At 43.2% G+C, this 24,931-nt stretch overlaps 1 protein-coding gene across 4 annotated transcripts in view; it reads right to left on the bottom strand.

Annotated features, from left to right (window-relative positions):
- The window catches only part of EVL (Enah/Vasp-like), a 403,985-nt gene that overhangs the window by 192,942 nt on the left and 186,112 nt on the right, over positions 1-24,931 (bottom strand). For all 4 annotated transcript variants that reach the window (XM_069208320.1, XM_069208318.1, XM_069208322.1 and 1 more), the window contains exon 2: positions 12,237-12,405. In XM_069208320.1, the coding sequence (XP_069064421.1) occupies positions 12,237-12,405 (169 nt within the window). The remainder of the gene's footprint in view (positions 1-12,236; positions 12,406-24,931) is intronic.

Here is a 24,931-nt window from a genome sequence, read left to right as displayed (position 1 = left end):
CTAAAGCGAAAAGAAGCGGTGACAGTGGGCATCTCTGCCTGGTTACCCTGCCAATTACCCAGGATTCTGAGAGCTCTCCGCCCACCCGAATGCGTGCAGTGGGAGCAGTGTACAGCAAACAAGCCCAAGCACATAAATGGGGGACAAATCCCATTCCCTGCAGCACAGCCAGTAAGTAGCCCCACTCCACCGTATCAAAAGCCTTCTCTGGGTCCAATGAGACCAACACCAATCCGTCCTCTGCCCCCATGGTTTCATGTAAAATATGTGCCAGGTGATATAAGTTGTAAGTCGTACCAGGAATATAACCACATAGATCATCATGCACCAAGCCCTGAATCACTCCACGCAGCCGAGTAGCCAAAATTTTACACAGAATCTTGACATCACTATTGAGCATACTGAGCGGGCGATAAGAAGAGGGGTCACCACAATCCCCACCAGGCTTAAGCATTAAGCAGACGACGTCTTGATGCATGGTCTCAGGGAGAATACCCCGCTCCTGGGCTTCCTCAAACACCACCAACAGCCTCTCTCTCAAATGAAGAGAAAACGTTTGGTACAACTCAATCGGGAATCCATCCCCATCAGGCGACTTAGATTTCGACAATGCCTCTACCGCCGCACTCACTTCCTCTACTGTTATCTCAGCTTCTAGACTTTCCATACTTTCCAGCTCCAGCCGCGGAAGTCGCATCCTATGCAGAAACTCTCCTAAGTCAACATCTACGACTGATGCACCAGCACTGGATACGGCCTGCAAATGCTCCACTAAGACCTGAAGGATACCCCTGCGATTAGTAATCTGCACACCTTCAGTGTTTCTAATATGTAAAATCGTAGGAGATTCAACTTCCCGCTTGAGGACCCATGCCAGTAATTTATCTGACTTGTCTCCCTCCCTATGGAGGCGCTGTCTATACGATCTAAGTGTGACCTTATCTAGCGTGTCCCAGCAGCTACTGACCTTCTTATACAGTCGGAGCTGCTCTTGTTCAACCTCCCTGGTTATTGGTGTCTGGTGCTTCAACACCTCCAGCTCACTCTCCCAGTCAGTAAGTTCCTGTTCCATTTGTTTTCGCACCCCACAGGCAGTGCCTATACAAACTCCTCTCAGTACAGCCTTCATGGCTTCCCACTCCACTCGAGTTGGTCGTACCCCAATTTAAGTCCATGTAGTCCTTAAGGGCCACCGCCATTTTATCGCAACAGCCAGCATCCATCAGAAAATTCGTAGGCATGCTCCAACTGCGTGCCACTTTGGCATCAGATCACCACAGCACTTGCATCAATACCGGTGCATGGTCAGACAAAAACCTCCCCAAATGCTTGACATCCATCACCTGTGAACAAGTCAGTCCACCCAGGAGGAAATGGTCCACCCGACTATGGGGGTCATTCTGACCCTGGCGGTAAAAACCGCCAGGGTCAACGACCGCGGGAGCACCGCCAACAGGCTGGCGGTGCTCCCATGGGCATTCTGACGCCGCGGTCAGAAACGGAAAACCGGCGGTGTACCACCGGTTTTCCACTGCCCTGGGGAAGCCATGGGGATTCCGACCCCCATTACCGCCATCCTGTTCCTGGCGGTCGTGGCCGCCAGGAACAGGATGGCGGTAGGGGTGTTGGGGGCCCCTGGGGGCCCCTGCAGTGCCCATGCCATGGGCACTGCAGGGGCCCCCGTAACAGGGCCCCACCATGATTTTCAGTGTCTGCCATGCAGACACTGAAAATCGCGACGGGTGCAACTGCACCCGTCGCACCCCTTCCACTCCGCCGGCTCCATTCGGAGCCGGCATCCTCATGGAAGGGTGTTTCCCGCTGGGCTGGCGGGCGGCCTTCTGGCGATCGCCCGCCAGCCCAGCGGGAAACCCAGAATACCCGCGGCGGTCTTTTGACAGCGCAGCGGTATTCTGGCGGTCCCAGCCAGGCCGGCAGCTTCCGCCGCCGGCCGGGGTCAGAATGACCCCCTATGTGTATTATGCGTCTTAGAATGACAGGTATACTCCCTACTCTCCGGATGCAATTCCCTTCATCCACCCCAGAGCCCTAAATTGTGCATAACCTCTGTGAGGGATCTCGCCATCAATGGTTTAGTGCCCAATTTAGACGGATAACGATCCTTCTCACCATCCAATATAAAATTGGAATCTCCAGGCCATATTAAAGGAGCGACAACCCTCTCCCCCAGCACCTCAGGTATATTATCATAAAAGGAGTGATCGTCTATGTTAGGTGCATAAGTGTTGAGAATAGTAAGGGGCAGTCCATCCAATGTAGCCTGTAGAAGTATATAGTTCCCCTCCACATCCGCTTCACTATAGATACGTGTAAGAGAGACCCCAGGTGCATTCCCCTTGCATAAGAGGAGAAGGACGAGGAGAACACCTGACCCTACTACTTCTTAGCCAGTTTTTGCGATTCCTCCTCCGTCATGTACGTTTCCTGGAGACAAGCTATTTGAACCTAATGTCGCCTCAGGAAGGAGTGCACCCTGTAACGCACAGTATAGCTCTTCAGCCGTCTGACATTCCACGTCAGTGTGTTAATTTGTCAACCCATGTTAAGGGTTCATATCTTCCATCCCCCATGCACCTCCTCCCCCCACCTCCCTCCCGTAAGGAGAAGGCAAGACAAGTCCTTACTTCACATCCCACACACAACCGTGCACTGCTGCCTTAAACATCAAACACATGCAAACCTGCACAAACTAGATAACCCCAAACCTCTATGCCGACTCCGGATAAACAGTATATAGACACATCAAAACATACTGTAGATCCATGTGTGTGTATGCTGCCAGGAAAACAGCCTAAGCCCAAACACCCTAAAACCCTACCACCATAGTGGAAGTTACCACCCCCATCCCATATACAGCATATGCTGTGCCTATAACCATAACCAATCATAGTCTAGAAAAGGCACTCCCCCTTCATATAATACAGATTCATGAAGTGTCCCTTCGTATCTATATCCATTGTAATCCCGGTGCCCCCTACTATGCAAGGCGTGCGCCTCAAACCCAAGCACAGGACCCCCAGTGATTCTGTAAGAGCAGCATCCACAAAATACCAACAAGATCAAGTGTCAACAGAGAGCATTCTCACTCCCTTATCAGATGGCTCAGTAAGTTTGACGGCCAGCTCAGGATCCACCAGAGCCATAGTACCATCCTATTGGATTTCAATTCTGCTGTCAGAGTTGTCACCCCTTTGCGTGGAGACCCACATCTGGCTCTCCCTGCACCTCCTCCAGTTCATTCCATCCACACCAAAAGTATGAGCAGCTCCAAGACCAGACCGCCCAGAGCGGCACTGGGCAACTTTGTCCCATAACTCCAACCATCTCCAGACCTCCTCAGGATGTTAAAAAAAGTGTGACTTGCCCCCAGAGATCACCTAACCAAACGTGCCGAATACAATAACATGTATCTGATATTCATGGCATGAAGCTTGGACTTCACCTCCAAAAAACCCTTTCTAGAGGTCTGGACCTTGTTCGTATAGTCCAGGTAAATGGAGATTTTGTAATTCTCAAATACAGCCCTATTGGTTTCACAAGCAGTCAGCAGGATACAATCCCTATCTTTATAGGTCATGAGGTGTGCAATGATGGCCCTTGGAGGTGCTCCGGACCTAGAAGGGGCAACCAGAGCCCTGTGTGTGCACGCCACCACAAACATCCTGGATAACCCCCCAGGTTGCAATACATCTCTAATCCATCGCTCCACGAAACCTTCCGCTGTGGAGCCCTCTGCCTGTTCTGAAAACCCAAGGAGGCACATGTTGTTCCGTTGGGATCTGCCCTCCAAATCCTCCAATTTCGCCTCCAACATACCGACCGTGGAAGAAACCTGTGCCATCTGTTTGTGCAAGGCGCCTACCTCCGTCTGCAAGTCCACAAGAGACCCCTCCGCCACCTTGACCTTATCAGAGACTTTGTAGAGGTCCGTTCAAAGAAAGTTCACCTCCACAGCCACCGTTTCTATCTTCCCCTCTAGGGCCACCCTACCACCCTGTATAGCAGCCAAAAGTTCAGCGCGTGTACCTCTCCTGGCCCTCCCATATGAGTCTGGTGCTGCGGTAACGGGGTAGGTGTAGTATATTGTTCCATAGTGTTCCCTTACAACGCATTGGTTTGCCGATGCCGCCCCATCTCACCATGAACTTAGAACTAATAGGATGTAGCACCACTGTACCTGACTCAGAGGGGCAGAGAGGAAGCTCCGTTTAGGTGCAACACCCTTCAAATAATGCAGATCAATCGTCTGGCCCTGAATATCCACAACAAATGGCAGCTTTAATGTCCACATAGCCGTGCCGCAAGCCCAAACCTTATACAAGTCAGGTGTGCTAAATGCATACGACGTTGTGGGTCCCAAACACCTCCACACAACAGCGCTACACCAGGGCCGCAAGAGACATTACACTGGTTCAGAGCAGACACATACCAATTCCCCAAATGGCGACCTCCATCGTCTCACTGCTAGAAAGTGCCACAGTTTGTGGGCTACCCCGAGCCACTCCTCTGCAGCCCAGAATAAGCTATTCACTGCTGTGCACCCAGGCCTCCGCTCCTCACCATCCGCCGATATTGCCCCAAGGCCCCGATCCCGGGTCGATCACCAATGCAGGAGGAGACAGGTCGGGCCCCTTCCAAAATCACGCAGCGGGGCACGCCGGAACCCTACGGCAGCCCTGGTTCCCAGTCCCAGGCCCACGCATGCCAGGGGGGCCAACGGGCCCAAGAGTACCCCCACAGGGGATCCAGGCACCAGCACAAAGTCCGGACAGGGAAGAGAGCCCATCCAGGATGGCCGAGACAAGACCCCCCGTCCCCCTCACACGGCGCTCGGCCGCACTCCACATGGTTCAGGCCTGGCCTCCGCACGTCATCCAATATGGGGCCCACTGGAGTCCAAAATCAGGGTATGGGCCTACCATGTAGGACAGAGCACTGCCCCCTAGATGTTGGGGGGTACCCCACCATTCAGGCACCCCAGGATTACTTCAGGTTCAGGCCAGGACGGAGGAGTTCACAAGAGATGCGTCCCGCCGGCCATCTTGCTTGGCCACGCCCACACACAATTCTCTTTTTAACAGAAAGCCAATGAAGATCTGCCAATGCTGCCCTGGCAGATTGGTACATTTATATTTTCTTAATAAGGCGACAGGTGGCGTTTTGCAGCAGTTTAAACTTCTTTAGTGGTCTCTAATCAATTCTCAAATATAAAGCATTACAATGGCCTACTCTAGCTAGAACTAGGGATATAACCACAAATTTTTGTAACTCCAAAGAAATAAAAGGAAAAACTTTCTTTTGCATTTTTAGAACAGAAAAACAGGAAGATGACAATGTATTAATCTGCTCCCCAAATGATAGTTCTGCATCAAAGATATTTCCTAGGTTCCTGACTTTTGGGGCTGGCACAGGGGGACAACCAAAAGATTGCAGCCAGGAGGATGTATTTTGAAAAAGAACAATCTTTACTGGACAGAGGAACTTTTGTTTTTTTTGTGAATTTAGTTTTAATCAGTTTTTTTTCATCCGAGTTTCAATCACTTTCATACAGTTGTTGAACCAATCTTATTTCTTCGGTGTTCCCAGAGATTGAAACCAGAATCTGAGTATCGTCGGCATATGCTATAGTTGTGAAACCAAACCAATTAATGAGTTTAGCTACAGGAGCCACGTACAAATTATAAAATTGTGGTTAACAGTAAACGGTATATAGAAACAAGCCAGATCCATTGTATACACTGAGCCACTTGGCATTATATAAACCTCTTTGGGACAATGACTAGTGGAATGGTGCATTTATTGTGTTATTTGGACCATACTCACATATTTTACAACATGGTATTTATTAATATATGATTATGCATGTATATACATAACTGCAGGTGAGATTAAATAAAATACAGAAGCAAGTCACAATCCAATGTAAGTAAAGGTGACAATTATATTTTGGGGGTGCCACAAGGCTTAATACAAACCCGTTTGTGATAATGTATATCGGATCACACCCATATTTGTTATACATGGTCCTGAGCAATAGAAGATTGTAGTGACTGACAATAGATGACCACAATTATGAATTTTATTTTTACTACATGTTCATTTTTTTTGTACTTTCATTAGTGTGATGTGAAGTTTTGGGCTGTTTTAGAGAAGCGTGAATATGGATAAAAAGATAAGGATCGGATGAAGTGCAACGGACCCCAAAAATTGACACAAAAGTGTAATTTTGAGTATCAGCAATATCTAGTGTAATGTAAGAAAAACTAGTGAACTGATATGTATAGCTGTCTCTCTGCCCACAGCAGTTGAAGGAGTTTCAATGTGAGCAATTATTGTGTGTTTAGTTGACTCTTTTTTCTATGTCAATGATTTTAAATTTTGTGAATTGCACTATAAGTAGAGGTGATCATGTGATGAAGGCCTGCTTGGGGTGGAAAAGGGGTAATAGTGGACTAAAAAATAAAGAAGCATTTTATCTAGCATCACAAGGGTCCGTGCCTAGTCCTTTTGCAATTGTTGGTTTTGGATGTTGCACTGATATTGGCTGAAATAAAAAAATAAACCTGCACAAACGTTTTCAGATTGAAAGAAAAGTAATCTGAGTTAGATTTGGTGCAGCAAGTTTCATGCAGCTCCATCAAGCAGGGGCAGAAAGTGGGGGGCAAACAATGTGACATTTAACATTTTAACCCCCATAGGAATATTTGCTCTCTGTTACAGACCAAATGGGCAAAAAGAAATTACACCCAGCCTGGCAGAAAAGTAGAACTTTATTCAAAGAAGTGTCTTTGCTTGGTTTGGTGTAAATGAGCTCAGTAGTTTGAGAAATTTGCATGAGAAACATATCTTGAGCAGGCTTAAAATCCATGTGACCTTTCAATTAAGTTAGAAATAGCAGGACAGTTAATCAGCACCCTGAAAACATATGAAACAGCCATAAAGAGTATAAGGAATAGATGGAGCATCCCTAAATTCGAAAGGACCTCTGCGTTCCCCTGGTTGAAAAAAAATGTCTATTTTGCAAGGGATCCACAACCCTCTAGGCTTGGTTTGTGGACCCCAGCACGTCTCTGTGAGTCATCAAACTCAGCTCAAAGGCCTGAAAACCAATGACAATGGATCTTGGGCTCTTTTTGGACCTCCTGTGGGCTTGCACAGTCAGGAGAGAGTCCTCAAACCAGTAAAATGTTGTATCTAAGTCTGACCATAGGCAATCACGGTGGCCAACTGCCACTATACTGAAGGCCATGGACCTCAGTGATCAGCCACCCATGGTGAGTCGGGGGCAAGTTCTGGCTGTGTGCTACGCCTTGTGACCATACAATGGTGCACATGGTTGATGGCCTTATGCAGCGGAGTTAGCTGCCGTTGGAGGGTGGGCACAGGGCAAGTCTGTCCACAACACCCTGTGGCAACCCCATGCTACACAGGGTCAAACGCAGTGAGCAGCAGGGACTGAGCACTTACAAAGAGTTGCTCATCATACCTGGCTGCCTGCAGCGGGTTAGAGGATGTCTTTATAGAAGCTGGATGCAGTATTACTGTGGTTCTGCATTCACTGCGACTGTTACACAATCTTTCGTTTGGATGTATAAACTCTATGAGCTTAGGTTGAGATATTTAGAATCCAGATTAATTATACAGCTAAAAACAAAGACCTGAGAGGCCTTAACGGTGATGAAGAACTTCATTATAATTTATAAATAAATATAAGCCATGAGCCTGATTGATGATGCTGTGATATGAACCCCGACTGGAATCTTGAGAAGTGTGCAGAGGAAATAGACTAAAATCATGGGAAATAGGCTGTATTTGGCTCAGAGTAGGCTACGGAGACTAGTATGTATAATAATGTCCAAAATATGTAGATGGAAAATATAAGTATAAGGCACTGATAACACTACATCTATATGTGCTTGTACATGTGCCTTGAACCATTCTGAGTATATGTATTGGGTATATAAAAGATTAGGAAAATAAGCTCCATTCTATTAGAATCTATGGACTTAATACCCCTCACACTCAACAGATGTTGCAACCGGGACTATAACAACATTCCAAAGTATTCGCACTGTATATTATTGTAGGTATCAGCAATATTAGCAGGTTTTTTTTTATACTTTGTATTGATATTAAGTTAAATTGGGTGATTTAGAAGCACACGTTTGAGATTATGGATATATCCTGGTGATTATTAGATTTTTAGTTTCTAGAAGGACCACATGTTCCATAATGCACAATGTTGGTATTAGGTTACTAAAGTATAAATAGAGACTCATGAGAAAGGATTTTTTATATCTGCGAACAAGACTGAGAGGTTGAAACGCGTTGGTGGTGTCCTTTCATATTCTGTGGATAAAGTAATAAACTCTCCTGGAATGCAACAAATCAATTGCCTGACAATTGCTTGGGTTGGAGATTGTGGAGGAATGGTCCTTTCCTCACATATGCACCCATGAGTTTGCGCGCCATACGGTGGAGCGGTTGATGGAGGATATATATATATATATATATATATATATATATATATATATATATATATATATATATATATATATATATATATATATATATAAAATCCTAAAATAGCGAGACTGCCTGTCTGTTTTTCTATTATAAGCCTAGCATGGATTGGTAATCTTCATAAACAGTTACAATGTTTCTAAGATATCTTGGAATCCAACCAAAGTATGTTTTTGACTTTATATTTGCCCCTGTGGAGTAATTATCTTTGGTATATTTAATGTTGTCCTACTCTTTGGAGACAATCATATGTGTGGGCCTCACAAAGTCCAAATCCCCATTTCACAAGGTGGGAAATGTATTGATGTAATTTGGAAAGGGATGCCACAAGAACTTTCAAAAGAACAAAGGAATTTTTAGAGTTGAGAAAAGACAATACCTGTGTTATAAGTGATGAGAAATTAGCAAGAAATTTGAATATTCTTTTGAACTCTGGCTGGACAGATAAGGGAATTAAACTGTCCTGTAGTAATGTACTGGAGAAAGTCTGCCCACCGCTGCAAATCTGGTCATAAGCTCCCACCTTCACCATTTGAAATCATTTCAATGTAGGAAAGTAGGATGGGAAGGACACCCTTTGGACTCAGCTGCCAAGCTGTACCAAAGGGTTTCTGAGGAGCTTCCTTTGGAAGGTGGGGCCCATAAATATTCTCCTTTGCATTTGAAGAAATTCAGGTGGCATCTGTTCTGGGAAACCTATATTGGCACCCCTGACTCTACAATTGGGTCCTAGATTTCCAGTGATCATATGTTGCACTTTTCTGAATTATAAATGGGGCTGCAGCCCGAGACCTCTACTACCACAACCACCCCGATTTGAAAGGTTGGAACAAGTTTCTCGCCCCTGCACTGGCCTCTAAGCGGTTTCAACTGGAAATTGATTAAGTTCTGATATTGTCTTATAGCCCCTGTGCCGAGATGATCTTATCTGAGGCAAAACAAATCCTTGTACCACGTTGCACTGCAAGAAAGTGGGGAACACAATCAAACAGCCGATATATAAGGCATGACCCAAGGGGAAACAGATTTCACTGAATTTATGCAACTATGGTCCTGTCGCTCTGTGATCCTTACGTGTACTGTTACCATTATAGCCAGGGCGCAAGTCAGAGTGGGTGGACCCCAGCTAATTTTAGAGAGGAGATACCGCCCCCCTTTGCCCGAGGACAACTCAGAGATGATGCTTTTGTTGTACAAGTTTCTTGGGTGTAAACACATTTGTTTTGTTTCTCGGGTCTCTTCGAACATGATGTTGAGCTGTACTATTAAAAAGCCTTATCACAGCAGGGGTTGAAAGCCCTGTACATGGGTGTGTACTAGGTTATCAGTTTGGGGTGCAGCAAAGGAGTGGAAAGAAAACCAATAACATCCCTACTTGATTGATGCTTTAAAGGATATAGTAAATGCGAAGCCCAAGCTTCCCTGCGAGAGTTTCTTTCACCTTTCGCTCCAACCAGGCTTCATGCCTCCATTTATCCACCACTCCTTGAATTATTATACACTTCCTTCTTTTCCTGTTACATAGCTTTGTTCCACCATTCCTTTCTTCCTTTCGCTCTTCCTTCTTTCCTTTCACCCTTCATTCCTTCCTTCTATCCCCTTTCTTTCTCCCCATCTTTCTTTTTACCTCTACTTCCTTTTTCTCTTCTACCTTTCCATACCTCACTTGCTCACTCTCCTTTTCTCTCTCACTTCTGACTTTTTCACTCTGTTATCATCTGCTAATGTGGCAGCTTGGCAGTCCTCGACCTCCTCGGCTGTGATACTCCTTTCTGGTTTTATTAAGGGCACCTGGCCTCTATCCCGGCAGGCTGAAGAGGCCCATAAAGAACAAGCTAGCCTTTTAGTATAACCAGGCTTACCAGTCCCTTATGCCCAGTGGCATTTCCCATTTTAGCTACTAGAGTGGGGGTGTAACCACACCACCGGGCTGCAGGTCAAGAATATCTCATTACTGGGGTAGCGGCTCATGATGCAGGTCCGCATCTAGATACCCTCTCAGGTGATTAGTGTGCTATACAAATCAATATAATGTAACCAAATATAGTTATATCCATGAAGCCATAGTCCTGTTCTGGGGTACCAATGCCAATTTTTCCAGACATTTTTGCCAAGGTACCTATGATGATGCAGCCTGCTAACAGATTTGGGAACATATAGAGATCTGTTAAATTACGGTACCTCAAAAGTGACAAGCACCATGTCCTATGTCTCTGAGATGACACTAAAGGACATTTTGTCAATGCAGCATTGATCTGACACACTGGAGCCCTTGATTTGCCTTTATAGAGGCATTCCTTATTCAGTGTGTGGAAGGGGCTACAGATAAGCTAGAAGAGCACCCAGCAGGAGTGTTTCAGGACAAAACCCATCTCTTTCCCTCTCTCACTCTCTTTCTCAATGACTTTCTTTTTCTCGCTCCCGGTCTGGTTCTCTTCCTCTATGTTTCACTCACACGTTTTCCTGTCCTTTCAAACTCTGTTTACCTTCCCTCAACAGACTACTTTCTTGCAATGCTCAACCACCCTCCTATCACACATTCCCCTTGTTTTCCTCCTCCTTTCACATACTCTTCTATTTCTCAAATACCTCTTCTTTTGTACTCCTATCTCTTACTCCTACCTCCCGCTCGACCTCTCATGGTAAGTACAAGGGTTTCTGTAATGTTTTATGAAGGTACATTTTTCTGTACCATCCTCCCTAGTAAAGGTGGATGGTACAGACAAATGTATTGGTAATACGACATACCCTACTGAAGAGCCCTCAATATCAAACCTGACTATTTGATTGTATTAGGAAATAGAAGGTTTGGAGCCATTTTGAAACTGTTGTTTATGTTGACCACTTAGTTTTTCAGATATTAAAGAGTTTTACTCGTAGAGTTGTAACCATGTACCTTGGTATTTTTTGGTGCAGCCAAGCGACCTACTAAGTAAAGACACTCAAGTAGAGGATGGACCTACCAACCACTTCGAAAAGGTTTTGAATGCACATACAACCACAAAATCCCAATCTTAGTGACGCACATTCTTAAACTGTTGAGTCACCACTGACGGTACAGGCTTTATCTCGATGAAGCTTGGATAACTGTCAAAGGAGGGGGACATGCCAAGAAATTAAATAGGCCATTTCCTTAAAATATAATGAGTTGATAGAGCAATGGCATCACTTCCTGTGACATCATTTCAAAGTGATTATGTTAATTTGTCTCCTTGCTATTTTTTAGGACTTGTACTATGCCAATAGGCCTGCTCTGTCTTGGTAGGACACTTATGGGGAGATGTACAGGGATGAACAAATAGGATATAAATAGGCACACTGGAGGGTGGGGGAGCCACAAGTAGTGGCATGAAAAGAGGCACGATCTGAAAGGCATGGAGGTGATCAACAAAGGTGCATTGGAGCCTCCCCATACCACTTTTTCCACACATTGTCTATCAGTCAGATTTTTGATATGCAACTCAGCATTATCAGACTGATCTGAACTAGAACTGCAGCATCCATATGACTACAGCCCATCTACCTCTCCACTAATGTCAGCAGGAAACATACTATACAGATGCAAAAGCATCAATTATATTTAGACTTCGAAAGTATAGGAAAACAGGTTTATCAGTACACAGTAAACAATATGATAATTATTAGTAAACAGAGTGAATATCTTCTATAAAATGTTAGGTTTAAGTACTCACCTGCTGATCTTGCAGTTTGACTCCTACTACTCTGAAGGTATTATTTGTGGTGTTGTGGTAAATGTTGATCCTGCTGAACCCTTGCTGTCCGGGTTTTATTGGCACCCATTTTTTACTGGTATCGTCATAGACCATCACTGAAGCCCGGGCTTGGCAAATACTTTGTTCACTGAAGGACAAAGCAGAAGATAAGAGTTTATGAAAATACGCAATAATAGAGAGCAGAAGAACCCTATCAAGAATAGGGCTTACATTTTGAAACAGAGCCCTTAATGCATATGTAAATACAGTACAAAATCAATTGAATTCAACACTTTTATTCCAAATCAGTCTATGATCTACACCACAATCTACAAAATACTTTGCAGTCCGACTAGGGGAAGAAACATAAACAGTGCTTAATTTGTGCTAGTGTTTTGTGCTACTCTGTACAGGCACTTATTTCGAAACACAAGCACATATTTATGGAATTATACCACATGGATGTAGTGACAGAATAAACTTCTGTATGCAAATGACACCCACATTTATCTGAAAAATCCTGATGTTAAAGGTATCTATCGCTTCAAATCTGGTCTCCCAGTTATACAGTGATGGCCTTCCAGTGCCCACCTGAACCTCTTCCCAACAAAACAGAATGTCCTTGCTTGCATTCCAGATCCTGAAAACCAGGTCTCTCTAACAAGTAACTTGTGAGCTACTGGGAGCTAAGGAGCTACAAATTAGTTCACCTATGTCCATCCCAGCCTAATAAATTAGATGCTTTTGCTCACGAAACTTGAAAAACCTGTACTGAAGGTGGAAATGCGAGTATTTTCAGAACTCGTAATAAGACGATTTCAGTGGGAAAATGGTTATGTATCTGAAGCTGAATTTTCAATGTTAATTCTAATGGTGCAGTGGTGGCTTATTACCCTTATTATGATCTTGGTGACAGTGGCACTGCCGATAGGGCTGTTATTTATTACCTTTGGAGAGGAATTCCCAATTGATAAAACCCTTTTTCATTACTACTGATAACCCTGCCTGATGCAATGAAGTGATCACTACAGGCAGTCTTCCATGGGTTACCCTCTAAGGTAATCTTGTCTGATGTGGTCACTATACACCACCAATATTAGATCTCAGTAAATAAGAGTTGCTTGACATATCCGTGAGGAACTTTCATTGAATGCAGTCGCAGCTCGCGTGACGCAGAAGGGGCGGGGGTAGCGCGGAGGGGGATTAACTGGAGAGAGCCCTGTGTGCATTTGTGTTTGGCCAGCCCGAGACGGCCGGCCAAACACACATGCGCTCTGAGGTGGAGTGCTGATCACTACCCCCTCATTGCTCAACACCCTTGTGGCCCAGCCCCTTTTCCACAAAAAGATAATCAACAAAGTTTATTATCATTTTCGGGGGAAAGGTGTGCAGCTGCCCTAATGGAGGAGCCACCCCTGATTGAATGTCCTCTAGTACCTTCGATGAGAACACCGTCTGTGCGTATTCATTGAATATGCAATGACATCCACCCTGTTATGTAGTCATTTTGTAGTAAAAGTTTGTTTCCGAAAAACAAAAACTGGATGTTTTCTCCCAGATAATGGGTGTAATTTCTGTTTTTTTACGTGTTTGTAACCACCATGCCTTGCATAACTGTTGCGCAGGTAAAGCAGCTGCTATATCACCAGAAATTAAGTGGTTCTTCCACCTCCAATTGAGGCAGGAGACTGGAGAGGATGGCAGACCAAACATTTGTTTATTTTTGGCAGATGACCCTTTATCCCCAATCTCTGAATGAGGTCCAAAGTCTCCAAATTACTCAGCCAACAAGCACACCACCTCTGCTTACCAACGTATAAGCAAAAATTGAGCTCACCCCAGATTGATATTATAAAAATGCAACTAAGAAAAACACTTGCAGCTAGTCTTCGTGGTCCAAGGTTATTAGATAAGCTGGAGAATGTGCTCTCTAACCTTATAATCAACAACTTTCTGGCAGCTCCATTTCTACCGGCCAAACAAAACGGGGGTGGGGCGGGGGTGTACCTCACCATCGCATGAGGGTCAGACGGGTCTTCAGGACTATCTAGCAGTGCCAGATGAGCCAGTCTGGCAAGTCAGTGAGGTGAGCATGTTTTGTCGCTGTGTGTGTGGGCCCGTTCTGTGGAGTGGTAGGACAGTTTTCTGACTGTACGTGGGCTGGTGTTTTTAATACCTTCACACAAAGACTAGGTAGCAGCCATGGAGGTGTTTACGGCAATACACCTGTTAATAAATGTATTTTCTAAAGAATAGTTGGGTACAGTTGCTTTCAGTTGGCTATGGTGAGGTGTGTGTCAGATTTCACCTGGCATGTATGCACCCACACACTGACAAACACACACACACTCACTCTTTCTCATATCTGTTCTGAAAGCCCTACAAAATGTCTATTATTTTACAAAATATTGTTTCTGTCACTTAGGACTCCTACCAATTCACATAACACTCCATTTCCCCTGCCTCTAAGCCCTTCTCATGCACCCTGCTTGTCATATAATGTAATTAAACATTATATGCCAGCGGGTTTGTGGAGAAGTCTGAAGCTCACCTCCCCCCAATCTTACTAAGCTACACTCCTGGTAGCAATAACGAGTAGCACTCCACAGGCTGTTGATGCTGTTATCTCAACACATGCAGCATAGATAGACCAATCCCCCTTTGCGAGTAAACAAGGAGAGATGAGTCAATGTTTTTATCTTATCTTTTTGATAGGGTGCCTTCTTCCCCATTCTGATCCTGCGATGCATGCCCTGTCTCCTGCATCCTCTTGTACAAGATTAACAGTGCTGGACTGGCCCTTCAAGCAATCGAACACTGCCAGATGGACCAGCTTGAAAGGACCTGTGAGAGGCCGGTTTATGATTCCCTCACGTCCCAGGGAGCCAAAAAAAACATGTATTTGCAACGCAATGGGTCTCGCGTTTGCTCAAGTTAGAGCTATTAGCGCTGTAAATTCCTAACTGGTCATTTCTTGCCACATGAATTGAAAAGTAAAACATGTGACAGAACCGAGCTGGTTCAAAGCACCACGGCCGCCATGAGCATGAGCACAAAGGACAGCAGCCAAACGTATCGGCAAACATGCAATTATCCATGAAACAGGGTTGATGGCCAAGGCGGTAACAAAACTGCCTCAAGGAGGGACAAATGCAAAGCATTTACCAATGATAGCAAAGGATTTTTGAAAGACATGCCCATGAAGGAGTGATAGTGATTGGTGTGAGGTGGGCATGGTTAAAAACCCACAGATAGATTACAACAGGCCAGAGTGCTTGCAGGCTCGATCTAAAAAACTACCCACTCACTACCCCTTTCAAGCAAGCAATCTGGCAGTGCTAAGCCACTTGAAAGGTCAGCCCAGCACTGATGCTAGCTATATTGCGCCACCCTTCCATTTTTATGTTAAAAGTTACTCTAAGTGTACATCCTAAGCGCATAGTTTCCAGTCGCAGCTGGTGACTCAGCATGGTGGCGGGATGGGAGGGGGAGGCCAAACATATATATCTACATATATACAGTGCTTTAAATGGGAAAATAGAAGTGCAGGTACTCTGTAATAGAGTAGATGCTTGTTTCTGAGAAGTGCCGGTACTCTCCAATTAAAAGTATTACGTTTTTCCTGAGATATGCCGGTACTCTCCCTCTCAAAATAAAAAAGTGCCGGTACTCAGTACCGGAGAGTACCGGCCCATTTAAAGCACTCCATATATATATATATATATATATATATATATATATATATATATATGAATGTTTAATGTACTTGCCTCGTCGCCGCACTGCTCTCCGTCGCTGATATCGCACTCCTGGCACAAGCTCCCAGCCTGCCGTGCACCAATCATGACGATGCTCAAATCAGCGTCTTGATTGGCTGGATTGGCTGGGTGCTCCGAGTTGGTGCCGAGTTGTGGAGGGGCTTTCTCCAACTCGGCACCACAGTGCTGGGTTGGAGGGAGCCCCTGTGCGCGTGTGTGTTCGGCCGGCCCGAGATAGCCGGCCAAACATACATGCGCTCTGAGGGGAGTGCTCTGTGCACTCCCCTCACGCTCATCACCCCCTTGGCCCTGCCCCTTTAGAATTAAAATGACAATAAACAGAGTTTATTGTCGTTTTGTTTCTAAAGGTTGCAGCCCCAGCTGATGCTGTTGGGTGGCTGGTGGGGAGGGGCTGAACGCTCCTTTGCCCTAACGTGGCCTCTTTTCTCAGGATGGATCAGGAAATGCAACAGTGCATAAACTTTGAAAACCACATTTGTTTTATAGCGCAAATCTAGCTATAGGAGTACAGTACTCCTATAGCTAGATTTGCGCTAAAAAAAACACGTAGTACAAAATGATCTTAGATGCAGCTCTTCGTGTTTTCGTTTCGGGACATTTTCCGCGTGCGGAGGGGTGAGATTTTACAGATTTTACAGGTATTCGGCATTTACGAGGCTCTACCCATTATGATCCAAAACATCATTAGAGTCTTTGAATAATAGTAAAATCTAGTAGTTACAGCGCATAGAAACGCAAAACTGGTGTAATAAACACAATAGTTACCTATTGTCACAAGCGTGTTTGCCCCAACATATTGCAAAACTTTGAAAGCACACATTTCACTTTAACAACTTCACGTGAACGCCACGCGGTGGCAGCATTGGATAATAACAAAAAAGTCACCCAGCTAGTTGTTTCGTTCTAAATTTAGAACAATGTTGCAAACGAATAACATCCATTGACAAGAAACCGACCCTTAATTTTATATGCAGCAACTTTGGGATTCTGTAGTGTAGGAAAAGGGGGGGGGGGCAATCATTACAATCAGGGACTGTGTCAGGATGTCATATCCGGCTTCACGAACACCAACTCTGCTTCTAGCCATCTATGAAAAAGGTCTTGGTCAGAAAAGTCACATACTTTATTCGGATATTTTTCTTTTTTAGCAGTTTTACACTGTCCGAAAAAGCTCGAGAAAAAGGCAGTTAGAGAGCTTTACATGAGCATCATTTACATTAAACGCGGTCAGATTAATTATTTTTTTGTGAGTGTGATTTGCCCAGAATCAGAGGATACTGAGCCGACTAGTTCCCCAGTTCCAAAATCGGATTCTGGGAGTACGTCCCTCTCCTCTTTACTGAGCCCTCCAGATTTACGGGTAAATATTTAAACACAGCGGACGGAATCATCACTTCTTCTAGGTCTCAAGTAAATGCCTCCATTGACATCCTGGGTAACGCCAAAAAAAGGAACACATTCTACAGGCTGCAGTGGGGACCAAATTGCAGTGCAGGGATCTGGGCGTGGCTATTAATGACTGCACAGGGAGAGGAGCTGCTGGTATTATGCCACAAGACCACACTGACGACATCTGGAAAGCAGAAAGAGTGAGATTAAAAAAGATATGTAATTGGTGGGATTTATTTTCTTCAATAACTTGTACTGAAGTGAGGACAATTTCAGCCAGGAGCATGGTAATTCAAGCCTTGTCCTTGCTTGCGATAAATGGTAATTTTGAGCTTTAAAATTTGAGTCTCTCTCACCCAGAGGGGGCTTCCCCCAATTAGGGCAGAGGAGCTTCGCCCCCTTTCTGCCAGTGCGGCAAATGTGAAAAATAAAACAATAGTAATAAAAATGAATTACCATTTTATTATTCACTGATCCCAGCCTGAGCGGTGTTTGGGGGCGGGGGCATTGCTGCTGACGGGCAGCAGTGGAGTGGGACTAATATTCACTTAAACCCATTTTCCACGCATTATCATTTGTACGCTTTGTAGTTTTAGGAATAAAATTGTATATGTGTGCAAATTTAGAGGGCACTTCAATGGAAAACGTGCTGCCTTTACCAGCGCTTTTAAACAAATAAAAAGTGGGTATGGGGCTAAGTAGAGATGAGGGTCACTTTTGATGCATGGTAGTGAGAGAATCCGAAGAGGAGGAGGCCATAAGGAGTGGGCATGGGATTTGCAATAGGCAAGCCTTCTGGTAGCAGTGTTGCGGCAGCTGCTGGCTCCTCATTTAAAATTAAATGTATGATATAATTACTTATAGGGACATTCAGCCAGCATCCTTCACCGTTAGTTTGTTATTGTGCCATTTACATTTTTCCCGTTCACTACAGCACACAGCATCAGTTCCCTGGTGTGCCTGGGACTAGTATGGTAATGCAAGCTTTTTGATACCAAGGACTATTTTTGCTTTTAACCAACTTTTTTGTTATTGATTTAGATTAGTTTGAGGGCCTGACACCTTCCCTAATAAAATCTTACAAAAATAACCTGACAAAACACCACAAACAATGACAAAGCCAAAAGGTTCACCACTTCAGGCCTATCGGTTTGCCAAATATTGTTTAAATGTAAAAGCACACATCCCAGCAATATTCTCTGGTACTTAATGTAACTACTGACTTTATATGAAAACGGATCTAAGTGAATCTGTCCTAGAGAAATATTCTTAACAAACTTGCCTTCATCCTCCTATTCTACATTTACCTACACTCTAAAATATATATGCGTACCTAAACACTAGTATATCTGTCCTTTCCTCTCCTCTCTAATGCAAACCCCCCTTTGCCACTTACTTAAGCCCATGTTCTTTGTTGAAAGTCATTGGGTTATAGGAGGAAAAGTGTTTGGCTACTTTTAGCAATAGAACGAAATGGATTTTAATACTGCTGTTCTCCATTTAGTTTTTTCTCCAAACTAAGACAGAGCTGTTACAATTACCAGGAAGCCAACTTCAGGTCCTGATGGGGACATCATTTGTAAGATCATCAGAAATGCAAGTGAAAGATACACATTTATCGCTAATTACATCATGAACTTAAATTTTGTTTGCGAGTTAATATACTTATGCTTTCATTCCATCTCAAATGTTTCGAAATTAACTCTTAAAGAATCCAAAAATCTACAGTAGGCACAATCCTCAATAATTCAAAATTGTGGTGTGATTATGCTCTTATGAGACAAACACCATAAAATAATGATTTTCTCTCTGTCCAAAAATATAGTTGTTACAAGCTCAGATCACACTTCAAGTTTTCTACTCAACTCCAACTACCCTCACTTTACTCTTATCCCAGCAGAATTTCAAGACCAGCAGATACTATTGAAGGTAGGGATCTGAAAAATACGAATTTCCAGAAGCTTAAAGGAGCTAAGGAGAGGGCGTTTCAAAGTCTTGGTATTTAGAGAGTCAATCACACATTGTTGTAGGGATAATCTTGTGTCTACTGAGACCTAAATTCATGTAACTGAACCAGAACACTGTATTGAATAGTACAGGCAGTGGAAAAAAAAAAAAAAAAAAAAAAAAATGTGCTTGCCCAACAATAACAATTTGTTATTGAAAAATCTTGAATTGTTTCTGTAAACTAGAAGCATCCTCTTAGGTGGGAGTCCTTTATTATTATTACAGAGTTATTTACATAATTGTTGCATGACTGAAAAAGAGCTAACTGCAACAGCAGTGAGATGGTAGTTTCAGGGGGGTTTCCTACATAATAGCTGTTCAGAGAAGAGGATAAGCCATTTGATCATTGGGAACCTATAAACCTTACAGACTTACGGAAAGCAGACAATGGTCACCTCTTGCTGGCACTGATCCATACATCACAATTAGCATAGTGTCAACTCACATTTTGTAGCTATTCCACAGGACAATGCAATGCTGTGATTCACAGTATCACATTATGTGTTTGGTGAGGTGAGCCCACATGTTCTTCAAAATGTAATATGATGGATTGATACATGAAAACAATGAAAGCTAAAAGGTTGTTTCCTATATAGATCTTGCTTTTGTGCGACATAAAACAGTGGTTCACCTTTCAGAAGTTGGTAAAATGAAACCTATTAATTTAGAAAATAGTAGGCCATTTGTATCCAAGCGCTTCAAGTAAATGACCTTCACATGCACATAAACCGTGGCAGACTTACCACACACTACCGAGTGATAACTCAATTGTGGAAGAAAGTGCTATGTTGTCTGGTGGCTGAGACTAATAAACTTCTTCCCCAAGACCCAATTGGCTGCTTAATAGATATATGACCCACTGCAAAAAAGATGAAACATGCTGGCTGATTTGTAGGTCAGGCCATGGTACTGGGTAAGCGCAGGATAGCCATGGCGTGGAAATCTTCCATCACCCTTCCAATATTAGAATAGCATTGAGATGTGATCAAATTGTTGCATGCAGAAACCACTGCAACGCCGAGTGTTCTAGGTGGAGAAGAGGGGCAATATGACAAATGGAACAGATTGAAATGAAACAAAAAGCTGGAGGCTAAATCTGATGAACGACCTCCAACAGGGCAAATTCAGGAGCTCAACGGACATGTACTCTCCACGGGTTGGGGAGGTTTGTGTAGGGTTTGATGACTGCACATTTCACAGGATGATGTTATTAAGGCGTATCTACAATGATGCATACCAAACAAAAATCCATAATTACTCAATTAAAGATACACATATGGTCCCTTTCCTATCTGCCCTAGGAACATAATACTATACTCGTCAGTTCACTGTAGACATAATGGGTAAGTTGTCTATTTTTATTGTTTGAGGTTTGGTAAGGCACTACTATTTAAAATGTAAGTAATTTGATCTCCATCTGTAAAATTACACAAAACTCTCTACCAATTAAAAGGTAATTGTAAAGATTTCCTAATTACCCTATATGGTCTAAATAGCCATTTTTCATGGGTTTTCCTTTGCATTACATCTAGAAAGACCCTCTCAACAAACACTGTCTGCTTCTGTGGAGTCCAGTGGCACAGCTCATACAGTTTCAGAGTGTTTCTGTTGGCCATTTGACGCTCTATTAGACTCTACTGCAGTCTCCACCACAGGATAGTTTATTATTGCTGCCCCTCTATTTGTTCGCAGGGACCTCACACTGTTTCAGGTATACTGGCAGCAGATAAAGACTGTATGCTAAGCTACCATGGAGAAACTTGCTGTAATCTGTTCAGTTTGGGAAGGAAATCAGACATCAACTTTAGGGCATTGCTCTCAACAAAACCCAACCAACATGATGCACATTTTTAATTGGCAATGCGGAGTATGACAGGGAAGACGGTGAAATTTAACCTGGACTGGCAAGACAAACTTAAATGGAAAAATGATTTATGCCTGCGGTGACTCATTTGAAATATTTTTTGACGTGATTCCAAACCCAGTTTTTTCAGTTTTGTTTATTTCTCCACTGAAGCTTTGCCTAGACTTCTCGGGCTTTTTCATCAGGGGAAAACAATGTCTGCACTTCTCTCAGGATTCTTTGCTTCTCCCCTCCTTTACAGTGTATTAGTAGAGAGTGACATCTTACCGCTTTAGCTGGACTTGGGACATTTTGATTATGTCTTAAGAGACTGTGCAGCTATGTAAACAAAAAACTAGATTCTATAAATGATCGCAGGAGCATGGACCCTTTTTGTCGTCCTTTTTACTTCCATTTATTTTAGTATATTGCAAATATTTATTAATTGTTGTATCATAGTTCTACATGTCATACACACATTTTTGTTGTTGCGCTGCATTAAGTCAAACTGTCAATGTTTTAGATTACAAAATAAACTACAATACTTCGCAGGGTTGATTAAGACATGTATAAGGCTCTTATTGAACCCAGTGTTCTTGCAACTTGGAAGCACCAACAGCTGTAATTGAGGCACGAGTGTTCAGCACGAGGGGGCATGCAGGGGGATCAGCAGGATTCCTCTTGTATCGGCAGGGTTGGGGACCCTAGGGATTACCATGTTGCAGTGACATGTGGAGGTGAATGGAGAAATTGCCCCCTCCGAGGGCACAGTCAAAAGCTGGGGATTTCCTACTCCATATAGAGGGAGATAAGGGTGTTACCACACTCCCTGAGACAGTCAGTCCCTCTGCAATCCCACCAACATCCTACCCCCCCCCTTTGCCCAGTAATGTTAAAAATGTCCTTCAAATTCAGCTACCCGACTCTGTTTCTGGCACACAGCCAACAGAGGGTAAGGCGCGGATACTACCATTTGAGCAACAGCATCCCTTCTGCCTCGGTATGGTAATTGGCAGCTAGAAGGAGATACCTTGGTGGAAGGCGGCTATTGTCTTCCCCTGTTAAAGTCTAAATATTGGCCTTAAGGACATAAAGCATCTTGCCCACGCTCTGGGATTTTCATCCTTTGTTATATTATTCCACCACCATCTACATGTGATGTAGTTATCAAAGTAACAGCGATCCTAAATAATGTACTTTCCTTAAATAGCCTCATATCTGTATACTATAACAGGAGACGGGCAGTAACATGACTAAAACATGGCTGAAAGAACATTGGGGCTTGGCGTTTCTAAGAGTATCCCTCCTTTGTATCTACTCGGCTGGAAAGATAGCCCAGAGGGTTACCAGGTGATGGAGTAGCTAATTGTTTTATAGATCATTTTGTTGTTGTTTCTGGATCCTTCCAAACAAAAAATGCTGCTTACCTCACTTCATCTTCAAAACATGTTTGAAAAAAAATCACAAAGAAATATAAAACATAATATGACGCATTTACATTTGTTAAAAATAAATAAAGCTCTAATTTTATATTCGTTACAATTTAGGTAAAACAATGGTTTTAAAGTCTCATACTCAAGTTTTGTGCTTTTGAGAGAATATTTTATTTTATGTACACCTAGTAAGACACACATTTGAATGTTATCATGTCTGAGTTGCAGAATACACTATCTCACATGCATACCCATTAAGATTTTATGAAAAGGCCGCATAACATTTGGCATTTCAGATAAAACAATATATTACAGTTTTTCTTTAGTAACACTAGAAAACATATCGTCAGCTTAACTATATTTAGTCAAATTTTTCCATATCATAGATCATCATATAACTTTGGATTCGCGCATCCATTTGATTTTCATGGAGAATTGAGCTCATACACTTCTATGTAACATTCATATGGATTTTTAGTAAATTTGCAAAATCCTCAAGCAACTCTTTACATAAACAAAATCATAGGGTACCATTTCTTGCATGGGAAGGTATTTTCCACATCCACTTGAAAACACAAGACATTCTCCATCCTAAGCCTGGCATACCAAACTCTTGAAAAGTCAATTGCATAGCAAGGCTTCAAATTGACTCTCGATGGAAATATGCTTGAAGTTGATACCATAGACCTTCCTCACTTACTCCATCTCTCACTGCCTAATGTATTTATGTCACCATCGACTCTTTGACGCCGTCCTCTCTGAAATACCCTATCAAGACACTCAACCCAACCCACACACTTACCCTTTATCACCTGTCTCAACTTACCATCTTCTTTCTTATCCCATTTACTCCCATCTCACATCTGAACCCACTACAACACACCCTTCACTCTCTAATTTGCCACCCCGACACTCTCGCTGCTTATGAACTCATATGAAATGACAATCTAATATGAAGAGTTTTAGAATTAATATCTTTTACATTTGAATGGCAGCTGATCCCTCCATGTAACACTTTGATACTCCGTTTCTACTTTTTTAGTATGTTTATCCATATTGCATCTACACAGAGGTTTGCATTTTCCATCTGACCCTTTCACAGCGCCTTAAAAATAATGCATTTAGCCACATTTTCGCTCAAGCAGTTCTGGAATATAAAAACAATAACATGGCCCAGGACTGACTTGCAGGGAAATTTCACATTAGGCTGGTTGTCATGGCAGAGACTCACTGTGCCCCGCCCTTCCTGTCTGCGGCCGCACAATTGCTTTTTATAAACTGAATACACTGTTGCTTTTTGGTGGAAGGAAACACCAGCTGGTGTTTCCTTCTTTTGCTATTCATATAATAATTCATTCATGCTAGTATTTGCTACTTGAATACTTTGGTATTTAAGACCCTTAAAACATCGCTTCAGCTGGAAACGTCATTATCTCCCCCCACACCTTCTTATCCTACGCTGAAGTAACTAGCAGAGACAGCTCACACTATAGAGGCTACTCTAGAAGTGCAGTCATCATCTAAATGTGTATTATTTCGATGTATCTGGTAGCCACAATGCAGAGTTCATAAAAGATGCCAAGGGAAGATTTTATTGATTTACCTGCTTCTTTGACTATGTCCAACTAGCAAATATCTATGGCAGAAAAAGAGCAGAGAGCTTAGCAGGACACCATTACAAGCTCCCCGATTAAAGAAATAGGGAGGCAGAGGATTTTTTGAAAGAACTATTGGCTACCAAAGGAGAGAGTGGCAATATGGAGCCCTGAGAGGGGGCCAGGGGTTACCCTAGTAAATGCCTATAAGTCAGAAGTTTATGATTTAAGATACTATCCACATAACTCTTTTGAAAAATCCATACCAATGCAGACATAATTTACATCGTCTCAAGAATGTCAATGTGCAAAATATAATGTAGAAACGCCTTTAACGAGTCAGGAAAGTGCATCGAACCAATAATAAAAAAAAGCTTTTGCAACCCTCTCTGGATTTCAAATAGGAAGTGGCATGAAAGGGAGTACCACACTTCTATCTGTGATTCGAAAAGAGATACATCAGTGGTCCGGTCAATCCAAAACAAAAAGCTTTCCCCATGAGATCGCTTACCTCCTCCCGCAGATGTGTTCCCAAACAGTTTGTAAAGCAGCTCCTTCAATGGCACAGGCTACTTTTACAAAAACGTTTCAAGTTTGTGAAAATAAATGCAGAGACAATGGTCTGCGG

The sequence above is a fragment of the Pleurodeles waltl genome, chromosome 9 (assembly GCF_031143425.1).
Source record: "Pleurodeles waltl isolate 20211129_DDA chromosome 9, aPleWal1.hap1.20221129, whole genome shotgun sequence".
Classification (NCBI taxonomy): Eukaryota; Metazoa; Chordata; class Amphibia; order Caudata; family Salamandridae; genus Pleurodeles; species Pleurodeles waltl.
Note: the sequence above shows the minus strand (reverse complement) of the source record. Positions and strands in the feature narration are given on the sequence as shown.